Source organism: Rhincodon typus, chromosome 17 (assembly GCF_021869965.1).
Source record: "Rhincodon typus isolate 14 chromosome 17, sRhiTyp1.1, whole genome shotgun sequence".
NCBI lineage: Eukaryota > Metazoa > Chordata > Chondrichthyes > Orectolobiformes > Rhincodontidae > Rhincodon > Rhincodon typus.
The window spans coordinates 49,897,252-49,920,731 of NC_063348.1; the positions used below are offsets into that span (position 1 = coordinate 49,897,252).

Here is a 23,480-nt window from a genome sequence, read left to right on the forward strand (position 1 = left end):
TTCACCCAAAGGGTTGTGAATCTGTGGAATTCCCTGCCCAGTGAAGCAGTTGAAGCTACCTTGCTGAATGTTTTCAAGGCAAGGCTAGATAAATTTTTGAACAGTAAAGGAATTAAGGGTTATGGTGAGTGGGTGGGTAAGTGGAGCCGAGTCTCAAAAAGATCAGCCATGATCTCATTAAACGGCGGGGCAGGCTCGAGGGTCCGGATGGCCTACTCCTGCTCCTAATTCTTATGTTCTTATCCCTCAATGGAGCTTGAGGAAGAGCAGAGCTAATCAAACGGCAACTTCCCAATTACCATGTTTAAGTGGATGCTATGTAGTAGTTGTTCTCAATAAATGCCAAACTCTGATATTCTCACCATTACTTCTACCATAAAATCCAGATCAAAATGCTAAAAAAGTCAAGAGCAACAGTAAAACTAACTAAGCGTGAAACTATCCTATATTAAATGCATACTCGATCTTATAAAACGATCAGTTCCATTTCTAAAACACTTTCATATAAAGTTCATAAACTACATTGATTCTGTTAACAGTCTGTTAAAAAAGAAGTGCTGTAACTAAACATGGACACGACTGTCATTGGGAACATTATTCCTATATTTATCCCGTCTAGTGCTATTCAGATTTTATAGGTTTCTGTGAGATACGCCCTATTCTTTTAAACTAATACAAATCATAGAATACCCACAGTGTAGAAGCAGGCCATTTGTTCCATCAAGACCCATCCCCTATCCTACCCCTGTAAACCTGCATTTCCCATGGCTAACCAAGCTAGCCTGTAGACTCCTGGACACTATGGGCAATTTAGCATAGCTAATCAACCTAACTTGCACATCTTTGGACTGTGGGAGGAAATCAGAACACCTAGAGCAAATGCACGCAGACATGGGGAGAATGTGCAAACGCCACACAGACAATTGCCCAGGGCTGGAATTGAACTCGCGACCCTGGCGCTGTTAGGCAGCAGTCTACTGACCCACTGTGTGACCCTATATAGTCTTAACAGATCCAGTATCTCTTTAAACATCAGTCTTGCTATCTCAAGAATCAGAATGGTAAACCGTTATTGCACTCCTTCCATAGTCAGAACATCCGTCCTCGGATAAGGAAACCAAAACTACATATAAAACCGTTACACAGTTCCTCCATTTGTTCTTTAAATGTTTGCCATTGCCTATTCATTGTCATCCCTTTAATTAACATTCCCAATTTATCATACCTAGCTCGCACATCATGTCATCACAGTTTCCATTATTATTCAGGACACTAATTCTCAGAACTATGTCACTCTCTATCTCAATGATATTATGATCACTTTTCCCCATGGGTCACTTTTTCATAATTTACCTGTTCATTCTGAAATCAACTCTCATTAGTAGAAACAGAAACTTCTTAAATTATGTCCAGCACCAAGCAATTCTGAATTCACTTTCTAAACTCTTAGGCAGCATGCTCGTAAATTTCAGATTTTAATCCAGTAACCCAGCACGCATTTAGTGAATGGTTTGTCGAATAACAATGTTTTCTAAACCAGTTGAAGGCAATTAGACTAACTCATGAATTTGCCTCATACAGATGAGCATGTCACCAGCCTCCTTGCAAACCATATTCACAAGACAACTATTCTAGAATAAAAGTTTTGCCCATTATCTTAAGTACAAAATGCAGGTGTAACTGAAGCAAACAGTTGACCTGACATGCTTAGCACCAACAGGAAGATTCAAGGAGCAGTGGAAGCATCTTCTGGACTTAAAACTCACCTGTCACGTGGAACATCAAGTGCAGTATTATAATCAGGAGGGCCTCCTGGAAGCATATTAAACAGCAAATGGTTTGTCCCTCTATTCCATCTAAAAATGGTAAAGATATACATGTTTTCAGAATATAAACTGTACAATGTTTTAAGATGGTCACGCTGAACAGAGAAAACACACACCAATTGTACAAGTGTACTCTTCCAAGTTATTTTTAGGCTGTTATTTGTGTCTTATGTGAAGACAGAACAAAAGTAATTGTTTAATTGCTGTGCCATTTCCATGTTCTCCATTTTCAATTTTGTTCTGTCAAACTGGGACGGCTCTACATTTATTTACACTAATCTTTTTTTCTGTTTACATACTTGTAGAAGCTCTTACAGTCCACTCTTAGGTTCCTTGCAGGTTTGTTCTATTTTCGCCTCTTAATCTTTCGGTTCTCCTTTAGTGAATTTTAAACTGCTCCTAAGCCTTGCTAACTTTTTCTAGCAACTTTCATATTACTTCTCTTTGGATCTAAAATTATGCTTAATTTCTTTTGCTAACCATTGTTGGGCCTCTTCTCCAGTTTTTTTTTTGTGCCAAATGAAATGTTTATTTGTTACAATGCTTAGATTTATTTCTTAGATATTAGCCATTGCCTAACCACTGCCAAGTCTTTAATATGAGCATACCTACAAACATGAATTAGGAGCAGGGGTGGTTACTTAGCCCCTTGAGCCTGTTCCACAATTTAATAAGATCATCATTGATCTGATTGTAACCTCAAATTTGCAATTCTATCTATCCCTGACAACTTTTCATTCTCTTGCTTATCAAGAATCTACCTCTGCATTAAAAACATTCAAAACCTATGCTTCCAATACGTTTTCTGAAAGACAACTCCAAAATCTCTGAACCCTGTATGATGTTTTGTACTTTCATTGTTTCGCTTGTTCCAGATTGGAATATTTCACTTTTCATCCCAATAAAGAATTCTGTCATGCACCCCACACAAAATTACAATTAACCCCTTCTTGTTGTGAATACAAAATATAGTTCCTCAACATAACTGATCTAAAAAAATCTTGTACACACCTCTAGAATTCATCCTCCATGGTATTATTTTTAATGTGGTTTACCCAGTCTATATGTAGATTAAAGTCACCCCTGATTATACAGCAGTACCTTTGTTACATGCTTCTCTAAGTTCCTGTTTAATGCCATCCCCTACATTTCCACTGCTGAATGGAGGCTAATAGACAACCTCTCAAATACCAGGCTTCAGCCAATTTGATTCACTCTACGTGATATCAAGAAATGGTTGGAGGCACTGGATAGGATAAATTATGGGCCCTGACAGCTTGGGCAGACAAGTGGCAAGTAACATTCGTGCCACCCAAATGCCAGGCGATAACCATCACCAATAAGAGACAATCTGGACAATATCGAGGCTTAGGTTGATAAGTAGCAAGCAACACTCACACTACACAAATGCCAGGTAATAACTACCGCCAATAAGAGGCAATGTTAGCAATGCCCCTTAACATTCAATCGTGTTATCATCATTGAATCTCCCAATATTAACATCCTGGGGGCTCCCATTGAGTAGAAATTCAACTGGACTCGCCACGTACAAAGTGTCTACAAAAGCAGGTCAGAGGCTAGGAATACTGTGGTAAATAACTCACCTCCTGACCTCCCAAATCTGTGTACTATCTACAAGGCATAAGCTTTATGCATGGGAAATCATGAACTACAGTTGGTCAAGAGAGCACTTACCACCGCCTTCATAACAATAGCCAGGGATAGGTAATAAATGCTGGCCAGCCAGCGACACACATGTCCCACAAGTGAATTTTTAAAAAATCTTGCACCAATCTATACAATTTACTATGTTCTCCTAACTTACTGGTCATCTGCAAATGTGGATATAGAACTCTAATTCTTCATCTAAATTATTAATATATGTGGTGAAAAGCTGTGGCACCAGTATCTTGAGAAACACCATTTGTCACATCCCGCTGATCACAGTATTCTACCTATTCATTCTTGTCCTAAGACAAAACCTTTTGGGACCTCAGTTTCCTCTTCTGTGGAGAGTAATGGTGACTGGGTCATTTAACGTTCATGGCTGAGTTAGACAGAATCTACAAGCAAGTCAAGGGTTCTGGTGGCAGGTGGGAATATGAGAATTAAAGACATAATTAGATCAGCCATGATCATAGTGAACAGCAAAGCAAGCTTGAGGGTCAAAAATCCTACACATGCTCCTATGTCTTCCCTAAGTATAACACCCAAGTCAATGCTACCAGACCTGCTGGGCTTTTCCAGCAACTTTGTTTTTGTTCCTGATTTACAGCATCCGCAGTTCTTTCGGTTTTAACACCCAAGTCTACCCTCAGCAGAATGCTTTCCCTGTGCCACTGAAGTCTTCTCTATTACATTCTTCATAAACTGTGGCCAGGTTAAGGGCAAAAGTTTTTTTGTCGAAAAGGCAAACATGGTTTAAGGTCCAAAGCCTTTTTTGGAGCCCGTTATTCTGGCTGTGGGTCTACATCTTGTATCTAAATATGAAAAGTAATCCGATAAAAGTCTTTTTTGGCACTTCCTAATCTGATCCTCACCACACCTGCTCTCAGTATTCTCAGCATGTCACAACTAACTATCCTGCTCAAATTCAGTTTTTCCAGAATTATAAAACTGTAGAATTCTAGATATTTTCGTTGTATTTTGGTACACGTGACAATAAGATCAAAATCAAAAAAAAAGCAGCCATTCTTCCTGGAGCCTACAGCGCTACTTCCATCACTTCCCTTGGTCACCATTGCATATTTTAATACCAATTCCATGCCTTTTGGTTTGGGTTTTTCACTAATTATAAATGATGTCTGCCGCATGGGAAATGGGCACAACGTAGGACTGCAACTGGAAGAATCTTGAAAGCTGATGCGTATACATATATATAAACATAACAGCTGAAAACCAGGCTGACATAAAATTGTTAACGGACCATAACTATTTTCCAAGTCAGAGAAAACACATAATCAAAATGCAACTCTTTTCAACATACCTGGATAGCTGGGCCAATGCCTGTGCAGTTTCTTTTATCCTGAGGTTGTTCTGATTAAGCACATCAATAGAAGGAATGAACAAACATGCCCTGTTTAGATCATCTGTGTAGAAGTCACTTTCTGAAATGGCAGTCAACAATTCATTATACTCTTTGGAGATAGTGTTACTGAGCACAGTGCCATATGCATCAACATACTTTTTCAGTGGATAGATGTAGACTTTTATTCTATTCTTGGGGTTATACCCACAACGGTATACATCAAAGCAAGTGTGCATTCTACAGCTCAAGTCTCCTCGTTCAGGGATTGGACTGTCTTCAGCTAGCTTGACTTCTGGAACATCATGGATGCTGCGTTTTTCAAATGTCCACTCATTGGTAGCTTCAATTGTATGTGGCCAGAACTGAAACATTCCTGTGGCTACAAGTCCAAGAAGCACAACTGAAAACAGGGCAATGTAGTAAATTCGGTGTTTAGTTTTCATCCTGGGAATAAGGGTAGGGCCCCGACTGCTGTACTTGGTTGAAGCATACATAATGCTACTTCCTTCCTATGGGTTCTGGGAAGAAGAAAAGTGCAAGTGATTATAAATATATCACTAATAAGGCTTGAGTTAAAGAAGTCATTGTTCAATCATCATTAAATTGTCAAAGGCAACATTAAATACTTGCCTATCTGCATAACTCTCGCAATCAAAAGTAAGCAAAAAATCCAACATATGAAAGTGGAAAGGTTGCAGAACATAATTTAGGGCAACCGTAATTTTGTTTCTGTTTCAATCACGCCCCGGTCTGCCAATTATCACATCACTGCAAGTTCAGAATCAGATCGTTTAAAAGCATCTGTTTTCAATATTGCAGAATTTAAATTTAAAAGGAGGGTCCAGGTCAAGGAACATTAAAATCATTAATGTTGATTAACCATTGAAGTGGTCAGCAATGAGTACTTTTGAATTATAGATTATGTCTACTGAACTCTGAGGTTGGTTCCTTCTCCAGATATATACTTGAATTATTCCCATATCTGTGCAGGAATGAAGGATAAAAGCAAGCACTGTTTTCCTTAGATGAGGTTAAGGGGAGATTTAATAGAGGTGTTCAAAATTAATGATACAGTAAATGAGGAGCAACAGTACTTCAATTTTCTGCTTAACAATGCATGTTGCACATTAAACATGTCATGCAACATTTCACAAATCAAAATATTCTGAAGCACACAAAGTAATTATATTAAAATAATCTGAGCGAAAAAGATTTGCGAAAGATGACTGGAATCATACAATGTGATTAATTTTTTTTCAGCACTGACTAAAGTTGTCTATCTTGCTCTCTTCCCATCATGAACCTCCTCAAAAACTACTTCATTGACTTTTCTTTCTGCTATCACCTCACTGCAAACATTCTTGTCATCTGGTGGTCCCTTTGAATTAATAGAAACTATGAGAAATGGAAACTCTAATTTTCATCCTCCCTAACTCAAACTTGAGGTCATGTGAGGGATCCTAAACAACAACTCCCACTTGTACTACCTTTAACATTGTAAATCATCTGAAGGTATTTCACAGAAACATGAAACAAAAGTTGACACCAAGCCACGTTAGGACACATTAAACCCAAATGACCAAAAGCTTAGTGAAAGAAATAAGGTTTAAGGAGTTGAGATAAATATGAATGATGAAATTATAGATCTCTTTGTCCACTGTATTATTTAAATGTGGACATAATTTATTTTCATTACCCTTCTGGTTTAAAGTGTAATACTCTCGTTTTAGCAAATTTTAGGCTTAAATTTGAGTCCTAAGCTTGGAAAGATACCTGGTTGATGCTTCAAGTAATCTATTTCAAAAGAACACTTCTAATAAATAAGGGGATAGATTTGCATCTAAGTTACAGGGATAGGGTGGGGGAAGTTGAGTCTGGGCGGGATGGTCTTTGGAGGGTGGGTGTGGATTTGTTGGGCCAAATGGCCTGTTTCCACACTGCAGGGATTCTATGAAGTGTTCAAATCAGTTGAACACACCTTCATATAATTTTAATTGCCAAACCGAAGAACAAAACTGGGATTCTACAAGACAAATGATTTAATACATTCTGATCTTTTAGTAAAACCACAGGTAATGTGCAAGCTCTTTTATTACAAAAAAATCTGTTGCATCAGTAATGAATTAATTAGGATTGCAGAGTTTTATTAAACTGGTGAAATAACACATCTAAATTCACTAACATTGAGAGGCCACTGATTTAAGATAGACAGTAATAAATCCAATAAGTAATTCAGGAAAAACATCTTTCCTTAGAGAATGTTAAGGACACAGGACTCAACGCAATGAGTGACTAAGACAAACAGCAGTTTTATTTTTGGGAGAAAGGAACAGAATGGTATGTTGACAGAATGAGATGTAATTTGAGCGATGTATAAACAGCAGAAAACCTATTGAACTGAATATTCTGTAAAATATAAAATTCTAATTTATGTAGATCAGTTTAATCATTTTCAAGAGTTGTTGACTTCTTAAGCTGATGGATTGTTTCATAGAGTTTAAATGAAATGAATACTCCAGAAAGTGTAAATCAAAGAATGAAGAGGAACATGCGATTTTCAGAATAAAATAACTCCATGTCTATTAATAGCAAATTTAAAATTGATTCCCATTCTTAATCTCTCTGCCTCATTATCTCTATTTCTTAATAAATGTTCTTTAAAACTTGGCTCCTTGACCAAGGTTCTGGTCAAATGTCCTGGTATCCATTTCAAAGTTGACATCAAATTTTGTTTGGTAAATATCTCAAGAAGTTTCACAAGAGGAACTATGATATTAAAGACATTATATAAATTGAGGTTATTTTGTTATGTCACATAATATCACCTTCCGAGGTCCCCAATCATGCTCAAAGTAATGTGGCAATGTAGCTTAAGGAGACAGGTTTATACACTTGAGGTTAGTGCCTTAAAATAACTCGATGCTAATCCAAAGGTCTAGGAGTTGACAAATTTTAATATTGTTGCTTTACATTCTTCAATCAGCTCACTTCTGCCAAGGATCCAAAGCACCAAATTTCAAAGAATGAATTAAGGCAAGCTTCTAAAACATGTTACGAAGAAATGCTGCAAAAACTTTTTTAACCCCACTGAAGCACAGAAAGTTAAACAGAGCATTTAACTGAGGTTTCCAAAGTAATGAAAGGATGCCAAATGGTGAAAGAATACTTCCACTGAGTTGCAACAAGGGGACATGAATCCAAAGTTCTATCTAGAAGGATAACAAACTTTAAAAGGGATTTGTTTTTCTCCTAGAGGGGTACTTGATCATGAGATGTTCAATCATGAGTCGTTACTAAGACAGGGGTACCATAATTTGTAAGGGAAGTAGATAAATAATTGAGAAAGAATATAAAATGGGTAGGCACTGGAATCGGAGTAGACAGCGCTATCACAGGGGTCCTTCTGGGCTGTAATATCTTTGATTCTATCCGAGATGGGAGACCAACTCTGGGTGCCAGTAGAAATTCTAAATTGGTGGGTCTTAAAGTAGCTGTAAATTGAAGCTTTCTCATACCAAATGATGGATAATTAAACAAGGGGAAAGAGGCTGAAAGCATTCCCCCTGAATTTCTCCACCTTATTCAAGAACTAAACAAAAAAAAAATGTTGATATTCCACTGTCAGTAGAAAATAATCTAATTACAACAGCAGTCTTAGACCAGGCAAGGGGATTGATCAGCTCAACTGACTGGACAGCCAGTTTGCGACGCTGAATGATGGCAACAGTGCGGGTTTGATTCCCATACCTGCTAAGAAAACCATGAAGGGGCCGCCTTCTCAAACTTGTCCCTTCCCAGGATGTGGGGATTCTCAGGTTAAATTCACCACCAATCTCTTTCTAATGATAGAGTAGTCCTCTCTGCTTTATCTGAGACCAGCTACAGGGAAAGCAAAACAGTACAGCAAGAGCCTTACCAAAGTCAAATTTTCAAACTGGGGTTCCCAGACTCTGCATGCTGCATCAAGGAACCTCAGAGGCCTCCGAGACCAGACAGCTAATTTCTACTTGTACTGATTTCCGAGGGGATTGTTTCCTGAACTGAATTCCAATAAAAATGTTTTCTACAATGATGGCATCGGTTATCCTTCTTTCAGAAATTATAATAAGATTGACATGAATACACATTCCTTTGATAAGAATGCACTTTTTGTAAACATTTCACTTACCTAAACAGGTAAATTGTAGAAACTGACTCTTAAACAAATTAGACCCTTTAAGTCAATCAGGTGCTAAGAAAGGGTGAAGAGAACTGCAAAAGGCTGCAGAGAATCAAAAGCTGCAGAGAAAATAAACAGGGAAGCATTGGAAATAGAGAGACAAAGGTAAGTCACACAAGGCAGACAGTTGCTTGACTTTACAACATGTTAGCACTGGAAAGTTATTATATGAATGGGCAAGTCAGTGAATCTTCATCTACAATTCTAGCAAGATATTAAAGCAGGAATTTAATTTGAGTTTGAAAAACATTGCCATTTGGTTAAGTCTTTTACTTAATTTTATTTCCTTTCGTACTGCCACTACCTCTTGCTTCCTACAATTTTGCTGTTACAAAGACTCATTCTCCATTGTCATGCATCTTATACTCTAACCCAGTACTGCTCACATCAAAAGGTAGCGGGTGGGTTCATCCATTACTTATGAAACAGAAATGACATTCCAGCACACTGCTGAAGGGACTACCGCACTGTCACCGTCAGGAGTCATCGTTTGTTTGCAATATTAAACTAAGGCCCTGTATTTAGGGTGATTATGCTATGCAAAGATCAAGAAGGGGAATTCTCCAGGATTGTCTGGCACATCGTCGTCTTTGGGACAACCCTGAGGCTGTGACAGGATCAAATAAATACATGCCTTCCTCTTTCAACCATCATCATTAGAAACAGATTACATCAGTAACTTTACTTAGATCCTTATAAAACATCCCAAGGTGCTGCACAAAAATATCATAAAATATGACATCAGGGCATGTAAAATAACACAGCAGGTGAAAGAAATGTGGTCACGGAGGTAGGTTTAAAAGAGTAAAGTGCGGCAGGAAGGCAGTGAGAGTTGTGGGTGAAATACAGCATTTGAAGGCTTCGACAGCTGAAGGCACTGCTACCCTTAGTTGGACAATTAATATTAGAGATGATCAAGACCCTGAAATTGGAACAATGCAGTTTTCTCGTTGGTTATGGGGCTCGAGAACATAGCAGAGATAGACTAGGGCAAAGCTATGGAAAAGTCTGAAATTAAGGATGACAATTTTAAAATTGAGGTGATCCTCAACAGATAGCCAATTTAGGCGAGCACAAGACTGATTGGTGAACACGGTCAAGAAGGGCAGCAGAGTTTTGGGCAACATTTAGAGTTTAAGGAGGGTGCAATGTGGGAGCCTTGCCAGGAGTGGACCAAAATATTCAAAAATTGTACAAAAGGGTTTTGGCAGCAGATAAGCAGAAGCAAAGCAGAAAAAAAAACGAAATTGCAGAGGTGAAAATAAGCATTCTTAATAATGGTATTTGACAGTTATACAGCCATTGATTTAATTCTTAACTGTGGGACATTATTATGTGCAAAACGATTACCACATGCCTATACAAATAGATAAGTATGATCACAATTCAGCAATATTTAATTGGTTGTGAAATGGGGACGATCTGCAACATGGGAAGTGCTAAATAAATGCAAGCGTTTATCACTGGTATTCCTATTTCCCAGAAGGAGAAACAAAGATCTGGATGATGGTTTTGTAGAAATCGCTGAGCCAAGGGCAAGGTTGAGACAGAACATGTTATGACATTAGAAGTATATGGTCTTCGTGATGGACGAAGTGCGATCACAGACAAATCACAAAGTCAAATAGAATACCAAGGCTGCAAACAATCTTCTTCAAGCCAAGAATACAGCCAGAGACATGAAATCAGTTTTCAAGGGTACAGAATTTGTGGACAGTATCAAGTCTCTGTCAGGGCAGCCGAATAGATAATCTTCAACTCGCCGGAGTTGAGAGAGTACAGAAAGCAAGGGTGAGGGATTTGAGCAAGTGACTGATAGTGCAGAAAAGAACGAAAGGTTATCGTTACGCTCCAGGATGGTTGTGGAGCGGATTACTGTTTCAGCAAAAGAGAACAGCACTTACTAATGTTTGGATAGTCCATCATTCAGATCAAAGAGAGAGAACACACTTTGATGGAAGAGCCTGCTGGCTTTGTTGGGCTGACAGGCATCGCTAAACATAACAGCTTTAAATTAACAGGCAAATGGGAGTATAATACAGGAAAGAGCACACTGAATGCAAGAAGATTCCAATCTACTGACTCTTCATTCCAGGAGGTGGATGCTTAGTCTTCCAGTAGAAGACTTCATCAACAAGTTGAAGCAGTAAGAGGTTCTCCATTATTGGAAAGACTGGATTCTCCATTAATGGAGAAGTTGTAGTGGTGAAACACTGTGCACCTCTACCTTTCTGGATCTGCTTTGGACCTCAAATACATTGATGATGCTTTCACAAATCACTGCCTGGATTTCATGGGGAACTGTAGTATGAATGCTATAATTACCTTTAGGCACAGACCAATCAACTGTAATCACCTGACAGAGGTGAGCTTCCTTCTGCAGTCATCAACATCAGCATTTCCAATACTTCTTCATAGATATCTGCCTTATCTGGAATCTGAACTAAGATAGATCAGCTGCCCATTAAGTTTCTATTGCCCCAAAGTTGATGGCTGCTTGCAAGTAACTGAACAGGTTGTTGCCTGTTGACAATTCAAACTGTACACCAATTAAAATGTCTGAAGTTTTCACAAATCGTCCACCACAAAGCTCACAGTTTAAGTTTTGTGATAGAATGCTCCATATTTCAGTCATTAGCTCAAGACTTCAACTAGCATACCAGTACCTACCCCTTTCTACTTTTGAATCTGTGACAACTAATTCTTCAGCCAAGAAAACGAGCACCAAAAGTTTTTTTTTATTCATTCAGGGGATGAGGGCCTCAAGGTGAAGCAGCATTTATTGTCCATCGCTAATTGCCCAGAGGGCAGTTAGGAGTCAACCACATTGCTGTGGGTCTGGAGTCACATGTAGGCCAGACAAGGATGGCAGTTTCCTTCCCTAAAGGTCATTAGTAAACCAGACGGGTTTATACAGATGGAAATCAAAATAACTAATGATAGGTAATGAGGTGAATGTCTCCATATGATCTCAAAAACAGCACTCATACGATTGAATCCAGCTGCCATTGTCTATGAAATATCATACCTACTGCATCTTTTACCACCAGCTCCTTTAACACTTCTGGTTCCCTTATAACATGTGGAGAGGAGCAGCTAACAATGCTTTGCACAAACTTTCTACAGCAGCCAGTTAGATCAAGGAACCCATGTAGTTGTCTTTCAATGTTAGGCCAGGGCCACTCTGAAACAGCACAGATGACATCATCTAGACATGTACCTTTGCTGGTCATGATATGTCTGGGGTACTGAAAGTAATTATTGAGAGCAAATTGGGAGCATGAGAAAACACCAGTGGGTAAGATTAGTGAGAAACTCAAGATTTTCTCTAAATATACCAAGAGTAAGAGGATACCCGGGGAAAGAACAGGCTCAAGAGTGAGACCAAGAGGGTAGCCTTGGTGGAGCTAGAGAACATTGATAGAATGTTAAAAGAATACTTCACGTTTGATTTGATCAGAAAGAGGGTGTAGGTACAAAATTTGAGAACAGCAACTGTGAGGTTGTTGAGCAATCTGACAAAGGGAATGTGGAGGCACTGGTAGGGTTACAAGTGGAGAAATCCCCAGGTCCAGATGAGTTATTTCCCAGACTGCTGTGGGAGATGAGGCAGGAAATTACAGGAACTCTGACCCAAATTTTTAATTCCTGTCTAGCTACAGGAAGATAACAGAAGACTGGAGGACTGCTATGTAGTTCCATGTATCTAGAGGGGTGGTCGCGATAAATCAGAGAATTACAGAACATCAGTGGAATAGAAACTACTAGCGAAAATTCTGAGAGGCTTAATCTCTACGTGGAGATGAAAAGTTTGATCAGGGATAGTCAGCATGGCTATGTCAGAGGGAGTTCATGCCTAACCCAATGACTTGAATTTTTCGAAGAGGTGACCAGATGTTTAATTGAGGGTAGAGGAGTTGATGCAGTTTATCTGGATTTCAGCAAAGCCTTTGACAACTGGAGAAGGATAAATGAGCACATTGGATCAGGGTAATTTGGCAAGTTTGATCCAAAATTACCTTAATGGTAGGAGACAGAGGGTGGTGGTAGAAGGCTGTTTGTGAGACTGGAGGCCAGTGTACAGGGATCAGTGCTGGGCCTCTTACTGTACAGGATATGTACAAATATAGAAAATGTTGTGGTGGGGATTGAAGTTGATAACTATCACCCAGATGGGAAGGCGAGCCGCCCTCCTCGGTTGACGCCGCTACTCCTCTTCCTGTTGCTGTTACAGCTGAAACTCCATCTCCGAATGATGGGACCGAAAGATCCCAACATCCACCACTGGTCACCCACTGCTCTGTTCCACCAACTCAAACCTCGGGAGCGGAGCCATCATTCCAGAAACTGACAGGCTGTCGCCCCCTCTCCCTGGGACATTTCCAAAGCTCACACCTCCACTGCCAATGCCCCCTAGAGCTCAGCAGTCTCTACTGCAGCTACAGCGTGAGAGAGCATCTGAGGGGGAGCATAAAGAGCACTGTATATACATAGAATGCTGACAAGGGGTGCATGAATAACGCCACTCCGTCTTGCAGCCCAGCGTTCTTCCCTTTGAGATTATAACCCAATTCCCCTCCGAACGCCTTGATTCACCCTGCCTCCACCTACATACAGAGGAAACATATTCCAGGTCATCATAGAATCACATCTTAGAATCAAACAGTACAGAAGAGACCCTTTGGCCAATCCAGTCTGTGCTGCCAAAAACACACTGAATAAATCTAAACTGATCTTAATCACTGGCTGTGTGAAAGGGTGCGGGGGGTATCTTATCTTTCTTCCATTGCTTTCTTTATCAGACCTTTTTTTACCCAAAATTAATTCACGGGATGTGGACTTCACTGACTAGACCAGCATTTTATTGACCAAACTGACTTTATCCACAACTGACTTCTTAAATTGTTGCATTTCATGTGGTGTAGTACACTCTCAGTGCTGTTAGGAGATGAATTCCAGGATTTTGAACCAATGACACTGAAGGAACATTAATATCGTGTCAAGTCAGGATGGTCTAATGCTTAGAAGGGTATTTGCAGGTGATGGTGTTCCCATGCATCTCCTGACCTTGCCCTTCTAAGTGGTAGCGGTCTTGTAATGGAACATTTAGAAATACATAATATGATCAAGCAAAGTCAGCATGGCATCACTTTGAGAATGTAATGAGCAGGATAAAGGGAAACAATCGATGTTTGATCAGGTACCACACTGAATATCTTTAAGGCAGAGTTGGATATAATTCTTAGGACTAAAAGGACCAAAGGGTATGGGGAGAAAGCAGGGTTATATTGAATGGTGGAGCAGGCTTGAAGGGTCAATTGGCTAACTTCTGCCCTACTTTCTATGTTTCCGCGTTAAGCTACTTAAGAGTTCACGCTACTTAATACTTGGGGTTGGGATAAGGGGGGCATTATCAGGGTGGTGGTAGCAGGCCTGTGTACAGGGATGAGTGCTAGGCCCCTTACTGTACAGGATATATATAAACAATACAGAAAATGTCATGGTGGGGGTTGAAGATGATAACGAAGTTTGCAGACAATGCAAAGATTGGTCAGGTGTTTGACAGTGACGGAGGAGATCTTGGAGCATTTTGGCTATGAGAGAGGCTGGATAAGATTAGGATGTTTTCTTTAGAGCAGAACAGGCTGACAAGAAAGCTAAATGAAGGGCATGGACAGACGGATAGAAAGCAGCTGTTCCCCTTAGTTGAATAACAAGAAGACATATTAAGGTGAAAGGCAGAAGGTTGAGGGGATTTGAGAAAAAGGTTTTTCATCTAGAGGGTGGTGGAAATCTGGAATTCATGCCTAGGAAAGTAGTTGTAGAAAATCTCATAACCTTTAAAAAAATATTTGGATGAGCAGCTGAAATGTCATAACATTCAAGGCTATGGGCCAAGTGCTGGAAAGTGGCACTAGTGCAGATATAGCGTAATTTATGGGCCAAACAGCCTCTTCCGTACTGCATGAATCTATGGTGAGGATAAAAAGGGTACAGTTGTGTTTGATAGAGTTTCTTATTCAGTCTTTCAGGTCTGCGATTGCTGAGGGAAGTTTCACTTAAAGAGCTTAACTGTATCTCTTTGAACTCTCTCGAGTGTGATATGTCTTGAAGGTAAGACAGCAAAGAGTGGATCTGAAGTTGGTGCCTCAATCTGCTAGATGTATCTTTTTAGCATGACACTTACATTCCATCAGCATTGGCAGTTACCTCTCTGATGGTAGTCTCCCTCCTAGTTTTAATAATGACTGTCTTTTCCCATGATTATAATATGATTATGTTTATTAAAGGCCAACAGTAACATTCTGACAAATGTGCTCGCTCCAAGGTCAGTTCATTAAAATGGACAACAGCTGAGGCTTGACACTAATCAGTTTCCTCAGCTCCATCTGGACATTTTTATCCGTCACTGCTTCAGTTAAAAGATTTTTCATCCAAGTTTCCTCTGTTGGGTTAAAGGAAGAATCCAGGAGGATACTGACTAGCTTCAGAGACTATGTCCTCTTTCTGACAAATTATATCATATAATTTCTGCTGCACCTGCAAAAAACCACTGCTATCACCAAACACCTTAGTTCTGAGGAAGGGTCACCGGACCCGAAACTTTAACTGTTTTTTCCTTCACAGATGCTGCCAGACCTGCTGAGCTTTTCCAGCAACTTTGTTTTTGTTCCTGATTTACAGTATCTGCAGTTCTTTCAGGTTTTACCTTAGTTGGGAATACAGGAATCAAATCTGACTTTTCTGGGTATCAATACCTCCGTAATAGTCTTCTGAATGTTCTTCAAACAAACAGATACTCCACCAAGAACATTATTTGCTTGTTTTCATTGAGGCACATGGATGTGGTTACAATCTGCATGTCCTCGATCCAGCCTTCAGCCAAAAGATCACTTCATATTTTTGGTCTCCCTCCAAACTCAACCAGCTTTCTTTTCATTGGTAGATGGAACATACTCCTTCATTCGTCCACTGAGTTTAATGGAGGTCATATTGAGGGTTTCTTCCTTGTTTCCTGTACAACTTTGTCCTTTAGAGCCTGTGCCTATGTGACAGCTGGGGTTCTCTGGTCTCTTACATTGATACAGCCTGTTTCAGTTCCTTAACTTTACACTCCATCTCTGCCAAGTGCCTTTCAATCTCTTCGGATATGATTAAAGACAAAGAACCACTCAATATGTTGAGCTATGGTGACTTCACCAGTGATATCTGCTGGACGGAATCAGCTGCCTGAATCTTCTCAACTATAAAAAACTTACAAGAGCTTGATGCTTGCAATGTGAAATTCTGCTGACCACAGCAATAATACAGGAAAAGCACAATGAGTGCACTGAAGATACCAGTTCAGTGATTCGTCACTCCACTGACAGCAAACATTAAAAGCAAAGAGGCAACAAAAGCTCTCGAGACTAAACAATGCAACAGTTGAAAGCACAACTCCAATATCAAACCAACACAACAAAACAGAACTAGGTGAATTTTGTAAACCTGAATTACAAAGTGTTGGAGAAACTCAGCGTGTCTTGCAGCATCTGTAGAGGGAGAAACCAAATTAACTTTTCAAATCCATATGACTCCCCTGCAAAGAAGTTTTTCCAGCATTTTTAAAAAATTAAGCTGTTAAAACTGATCCCATGACTCACTCTGCAATGGCCCAGTAACCCACCAGAACTGTTCCAAAAATCACAAGAGAATCCAGTGCTCAGAAAACCCCCATGCCCTCTACAGCCTTCAGCCCAGGGGGCTGCACTAGACCCGACTGGCAGCCGCCACAGCGAGCACAGGCCCAGCACCATGCTGATCTCATCAATTTCACCAGCATGGCAAGAGAATCAGTGAGACAGCCCCAATGTCCCACAAGAGGAGGGCTAATAAATGTCAGACAACTGTGACAGATAGTGCAAATTATGTGGGGCCTTTTCCAAAAAACAAAGGGGCTGATGGAAGGAAATGTGCAATAAAGGAAAAGGGACTTCTTTGCCTGAGACTGCATGAATTTGTATGAACCTGACGCCAACTGAAAATTTATCTGCTTAATTTTCCTTAAATTGAGGCTTCTGCTTCACTTGTGTGGATATCACAGACTAACATCCGTGTTCCCTCAACAGTTAATGAATATAGTCACCAATGTGATCATAACCATCTGAGGAAGGCTATAGGTAGTGGTATTATTGTTGGACTATTAATTCAGAGACCCAGGTAATGTTCCAGAGATCTGGGTTTGAATCCCACCAAGGCAGATGTCGGTGTTTGAATTCAATAAAAAAATTAAGAATCTAATGATGACCATGAAACTATTATTGATTGTCAGGAAAAACCCATCTGGGTCAGTAACGTTGTTTAGGAAACTGCTGTCCTGACTCTTACTGGCCTCAGACCAACTAAGGATGAGCAATAAATACTGACCAGCGAAGCCCACAACCTTACAAAGAACAGAAAAGATCATTGCACTGCCCTTGAAAGGTTGGGCATATAATCAATTGGAAAATGTGGCTGATTTACTGTTGGCAGTTAATAAATGAAAATTGCCACAGACAACTTGGTGATGGGGGGAAAGTATTTGGTTGTGCGTAAGAGCACTTGCCAATATGAAAAATAGTCACTTTTTTTAAGGGATGCCAACTGACAGATCATTGCTGGGCAGGTCACCAGGGATACCTCCTCTTCAAAACAGAGCCATGTAATCTATCAGATTCATGGAATCTATCAGATCCATTACAAACAGGTAACTGTCCTCTGACAGTAGGGTGCTCACTATCATGTTCCTTTTTAAATATATTTTCTAATCAACCTGTTCAGTGATGTTATTACAACCTCTGGAGGTGGAACTTGATCTACGGTTCGTGGCTGAGAGGTGAGAACACTAGCACTGCCACAAAAGTCAATAAAGAGTGGAAGATCATGTCAATTATTCAAGTGAATCGTAAAGATTTTTGGATACTTTCTAATAAATTACACACCTCCAGAGCAGGTGGACCTGGCTCAGAGGTAGGGACACTACTGTGCCAAAAGACCCCTCTTCCCTGCAGTGTTGCACTGTCAATTATAGTCCCGGGATGAGACTTGAAGATGGCATCTTGTGGTTCAGAAGTGACAGTGCTACCCACTGAGCCATGGATGGCAGGGTCTGAAAAGCCAGTTCCCATGAAGACAAGCAAAGGGAAGGTAAAACGAGCTGAACCTAGACGATTCGGCTCTCTGATGCCCGTGTGTAAAGGGGTGGCAAGAAAAGAGGGAGAAAGGGGAATGGCGGCCCGGGACCTAGCCTCGGCCCTTTCCCAAAAAAGCCTCGCCCGGTGAACAACATCAATCACCTGGATGGGAAGGCAAGCCGCCCTCCTCCGCCGACGCTGCTACTCCTCTTCCTGCTGCTGTTACAGCTGAAACTCCATCTCCGAACGACGGGACCGAGAGATCCCAAGTCCGCCACCGGTCACCCACTGCTCTGTTCCCCCGACTCAGACTTCGGGAGCGGAGCCGTCACCCCGGAAACCGCCAGGCTGCCTCCCCCTCTCCCTGGGACATTTCCAAAGCTCATACCTCCACCGCCACTGCCCCCTAGAGCTCAGCAGTCTCTACTACAGCTAGAGCGTGAGAGCGTATCTGAGGGGGAGCATAAAGAGCACTGTATATACACAGAATGCTGACGAGGGGTGCATTCGGCCCGTCATGTCTGTTCCATTAATAACCCCTTGTAGCCCAGCACATTCTTCCCTTTCAGATCATAACCGAATTCCCTTCCGAACGCCTTGATTCACCCTGCCTCCACCCACATACGAAGGAAATATATTCCAGATCATCACAGAATCGTATATTAGAGTCAAACAGTACAGAAGAGACCCTTTTGGCCAATCCAGTCTGCGCTGCCAAAAACACACTAAATAAATCTAAACAGATCTTAATCACCGGCTGCGTGAAAAGGTACCTCCCGCCCCCATCTCTCTTCCATTGCTTTCTTTATCAGTTGTTTTTTACCTAAAATTAATTCACGGAGTGTGGACCTCACCTGCCAGACCAGCTTTTATTGACCATCCAAAGCTGACTTCTTAAATTGCTGAAGTTCACGTGGTATAGTACACTCCCAATGCTGCTAGGAAGTGAATTCCAGGATTTTGAACCAATGACACTGAAGGAACAGCAAAATAATGCCAAGTCAGAATGGTCTAATGCTTGGAAGAGTATTTGCAGGTGGTGGTGTTCCCATGCATCTCCTGCCCTTGCCCTTGTACGTGGTAGAGGTCATGTAGTGGAACATTTATAAATACATAATATGATCAAGCAAACACAGCATGGCATTACTTTGAGGATGTAACAAGCAGGATAGGTAAAGGGAACAATAGATGTAATATTGAATCAGAGATAGTAGGAACTGCAGATGCTGGAAAATCTGAGATAACAAGGTGTAGAGCTGGATGAACACAGGAGGCCAAGCAGCATCATAGGAGCAGGAAGGCTGACGTTTCGGGTATTTTCTGATGAAGGGTCTAGGCCCGAAACGTCAGCCTTCCTGCTCCTATGATGCTGCTTGGCCTGCTGTGTTCATCCAGCTCTACACCTTGTTATCAATAGATTTAATATATTTGGATTTGTAGAAGATGTTTGATCAGGTACCACACATTGAATATCTTCAAGGCAGAGTTGGATAAAAAGATCAAAGGGTATTGGGAGAAAGTAGGAAAAGGTATTGAGTTAGATGATCAGCCATTATTATATTGAATGGTGGAGCAGGCTCAAAGGGCCAATTGACCAACTTCTGTCCTATTTTCTATGTTTCTGTGTTAAGCTGCTTAATAAGATAAGAATCCACAGTTTTGGGATTAGTATATAAGCATGGATAAAGTTGAGACAAGGGGGGTATTTTCAGGATGCCAAGCTATAACCAATGGAGTGCCAGAAGGATCATAGGTCTGGAAGGTTCTGTCTGAGAAGACTTGGTCAGCTGTTGTAGTGCATCTTGTACATGGTACATACTGCTGTGACTGAGCATCAGTGGGTGAAGGAATGAATGTGGAATACGGTGGGTTGTTGTCAATCAAGCAGGCATTTTTGTCCTGGATGGTATTGAGCTTCTTGAGTGCTGTTAGAGCCACACTCATGCAGGCAAGAAGAGAGCATTCCATCACACTCTTCACTTTTGGATGGTGGACAGACTTTGGAGAATCAGAAGCTGAGTTGCTTATCTCAGAATTCCTAGGTTCTGGAATGTAATTATCAAAAAATTGTAATGGCTATTACAGTTCAAAATTTGGTCAAGGATAATACCTGACACTGCTTTCCATTTAATTGCCCAAGCCCGGATATTGTCCAGGTCTTGTTACATTTCAGCATAGAATGCTTCAGTATCTGAGAAGTTAAGAATGAAACTGGACGTTGGGTAATCATCAACGAACAATCTCACTTCTGACGTTATGATGGAAGGAAGATCAATGATGAAGCAGCTGAAGATGGTTAAGCTTAGGACATTACCCTCAGGACAAAGCGTTCTTGTGGTACAGTCATGGTCCCTACCTCTGAGCTAGGAGGCCTGGTTTCATGCCCCAACATTTCCAGAGATGTGTAATAACATCTCTGAACACATTGATGAGTGAATATCTATCTTGCAGGACTAATGGAGCTGAGATTATTGGCTTCCAACATCCACAGCAAACCAGAAACTGCCCTGAAAATCTCATCCACAGCCATGTTCCTTTGTGCTAGATTTGACTTCAACCAGAGCTTTTCCCAGATTCCCAATACATTTAGTTTTGTTGGGCTCTTAATGCCATACTTGATAAAGTGCCACCTTGTCATCAAGAGCAGTAACTTTCATCCCACCTGTGGAATTCAGCTCTATTTCCTACTGTTATGACACAGAACCAGACAGCTGAACCAAATCAACCCCTCTGTCTCCGTATTTGCAACACAGTAAAATTAAAATCTTTGAAGACCCTCAATAGTTATGCCAATGATTCCTAATCAGACTTTGTGAACATTAATTCCAGATACCACTTTTGTATCTTAACGAAGAGGCTGAACAATTTATTAGATGTATAATAACTTCAGGAGAGAAAAATATTAAACAACAAATGATATAATTACTGTTTATACTTTGAACCCAAAACATTTGTACTCAGCTCCCACTCACTAAAAACGCAGACAGACAAACAAACAAACACAATTAAGAGATAAATAAAAGAAATAATAAAACTGGGCAGGTTACCTAAATGGTTTACAAAATGCATTGTTTCACAGACTCCTTGATTGCTTTTCTGGAGATGTCAATCAAGGTCATTTTTTCAGCTCACTCAGGCAAAGGTAGTAATATTTCTAATTCAGCTTTCTATTCTTTGGGGTACCAAAAGCTGGTAAGGAGGGTTAGGCAAGAAACTTTCAAATCTTCATGCTGTTTTATCAGCAATCAAAGTTCTTTTCCCAGGAAAACACAGTCCAAAGAAACAACACCAACTCTGGTCCCACTGATAGACTGAACATCTTTTCCTGAAGCCTCAATTACCCTTCAACATCTGTCATCTGCTTGAATACAGGATCTCTTGCAGACTTGCCAGAACTTATTCCCAGGTCCTAACTTCATTCTGCTATCTCTTTAAACACAAATAAGCAAAATCTGTTTGTTTGTAAGGCTGGGCCTGGAGGTTAATAGCAGGCTGATTTTTAATTTAAAGGGTTCCTACAGACACAAGTTTGTTTGATCTATTCTTTTCCGTTTACCATAAGTTGCTTGCCAAAGTCGAAAAGTAACTTTCAGCTCACAATTCCCATTTCACAGCTCTAAACCAAAATTGATAAAAGAATAAATCTAAAAATATTCAAAAATCAGCGACATTCGGATCAAGGCTGTAATGAGGTTATGAGCTGTGTGGCCCTAGTCAAACCAAAACTGAACATCAATAAACAGGTTATTATTAAGTAAATTTTGCTTGATATCACTGAGGATTACACCTTTCATCACCTCCTGTAATACTGATGGCTCAGTTATTAGCAGATCAGATTCGTCTTTGACTTATCTTTTCTGCGAGAAACTTGGGCAGTTTTCCATACTGTTGGACAGATATTAGTGTTGAGGCTGTGCTGGGACAGCTAAATGCCTGATTAGAATAGAATTGCACCAGGGCTTCTGGAAGTAGCTACAGTGAGGATACCCTAGACTTATGAACTCCCCACTTGGAATGCCTGGCAGCCTTTGAATTCAACCCATCATGTGTCTTGAATTGAGTTATCTGAGGGTTGGCATCTGTGATGGTGTGGACCTCACGAAGTGTCCAAGGTGAATCATTAACTTTTTGCGCTTCTGGCTTAAGCCTTGTGTTATGCACTGATGTGCTGTCATTATGAAATGAAAGGTTTGGTGAAGTGTTTTCGCTAAATTCATAGTGAAGATACACATTTGGAACTGACATACTTCATTTTATAGAATTTACAGTGCAGAAGGAGGCCACTCTACCCATCGTGTTTATACCAGGTATTGAAAGAGATACACAGCTAGTCCTTTTCTCTAGCCCTATTGCTGCAGCCCTCTGAATTCATCACTTTCAGATACATATCTGGTTCTCTCATGGAATCTGCCTCCACCACTCTACCAAGCATTGCATTCCAAACCCTAACAACTCCACGAGTAAAGAAGTTTCTCTTCATCTCACTCCTAGCTGTCTTGTTGACAATCTTGAAATTCTAATCCCTAGTTACTGACATACCAACTAGTGGAAACAGAATATCCTTTTTACTCTGTCAAAATTGCAAAATCATTCATTTCCAGTATCATTCTAGTAAATTTCCTTTGCACTATCCATGGCTTTAGCATCCTTCCTTAATAAAGTGCCCCAAACCCGAAGATCCTGTAAGCATTCTTAACAACTGTTTCAATTTGTCTGTTCACGTTCAAAGAATTGTGCACATGAACCCAATGGTCCCTCTGCTCTTGTAATCCCCTCAAATTCGTAACATTGAATCTATATTGTATCTCCATGTTTTTCCTATTAAAATGCATAACCTCACATTTCCCTGCATTGAAATTCATCTGCCAGGTGTCTGCCCATTTAGCCAACTTGTCAACGTCCCTCTGAAGTCACTCAGCATCATCCTCACAATTCACTATTTTCCCAGTTTAGTATCATCTGCAAGTTTAAAGATTTTGCCCTCAACACCCAGTTCCAAATCTTCAGAAAAAGCAGGGGTCCCAACACCGATTCCTGGGAGCACCACTTTCTACTTGTCTCCAATCTGAGAAATGCCTATCTTTTAGCCAACTTCTAATCAATGCTGCCCATTATGTTGATGAATCACTTGAAAATGGGAATTACGTACAAGTTAAATGAAAGGTAAGTCTGAACAGGAACACTTTATTGATGATCCTCACACCTCCACAGCCAGTTCTAGACTGCTTCCCAGCTTCACCCCACTGGGTCACTTA

General features: G+C 40.4%; 1 protein-coding gene across 1 annotated transcript in view; it reads right to left on the reverse strand.

Annotated features, from left to right (window-relative positions):
* Positions 1–18,604, reverse strand: part of LOC125485278 (exostosin-2-like) — a 77,089-nt gene extending 58,485 nt beyond the window's left edge. The window contains exons 1-3 of the mRNA XM_048607364.1: positions 18,388–18,604; positions 4,813–5,372; positions 1,767–1,856 (exon numbers count right to left, since the gene is read on the reverse strand). Of these exons, the coding sequence (XP_048463321.1) occupies positions 1,767–1,856; positions 4,813–5,348 (626 nt within the window). The 5' untranslated portion in view covers positions 5,349–5,372; positions 18,388–18,604. The remainder of the gene's footprint in view (positions 1–1,766; positions 1,857–4,812; positions 5,373–18,387) is intronic.
* Positions 18,605–23,480: the final 4,876 nt, after the last annotated feature.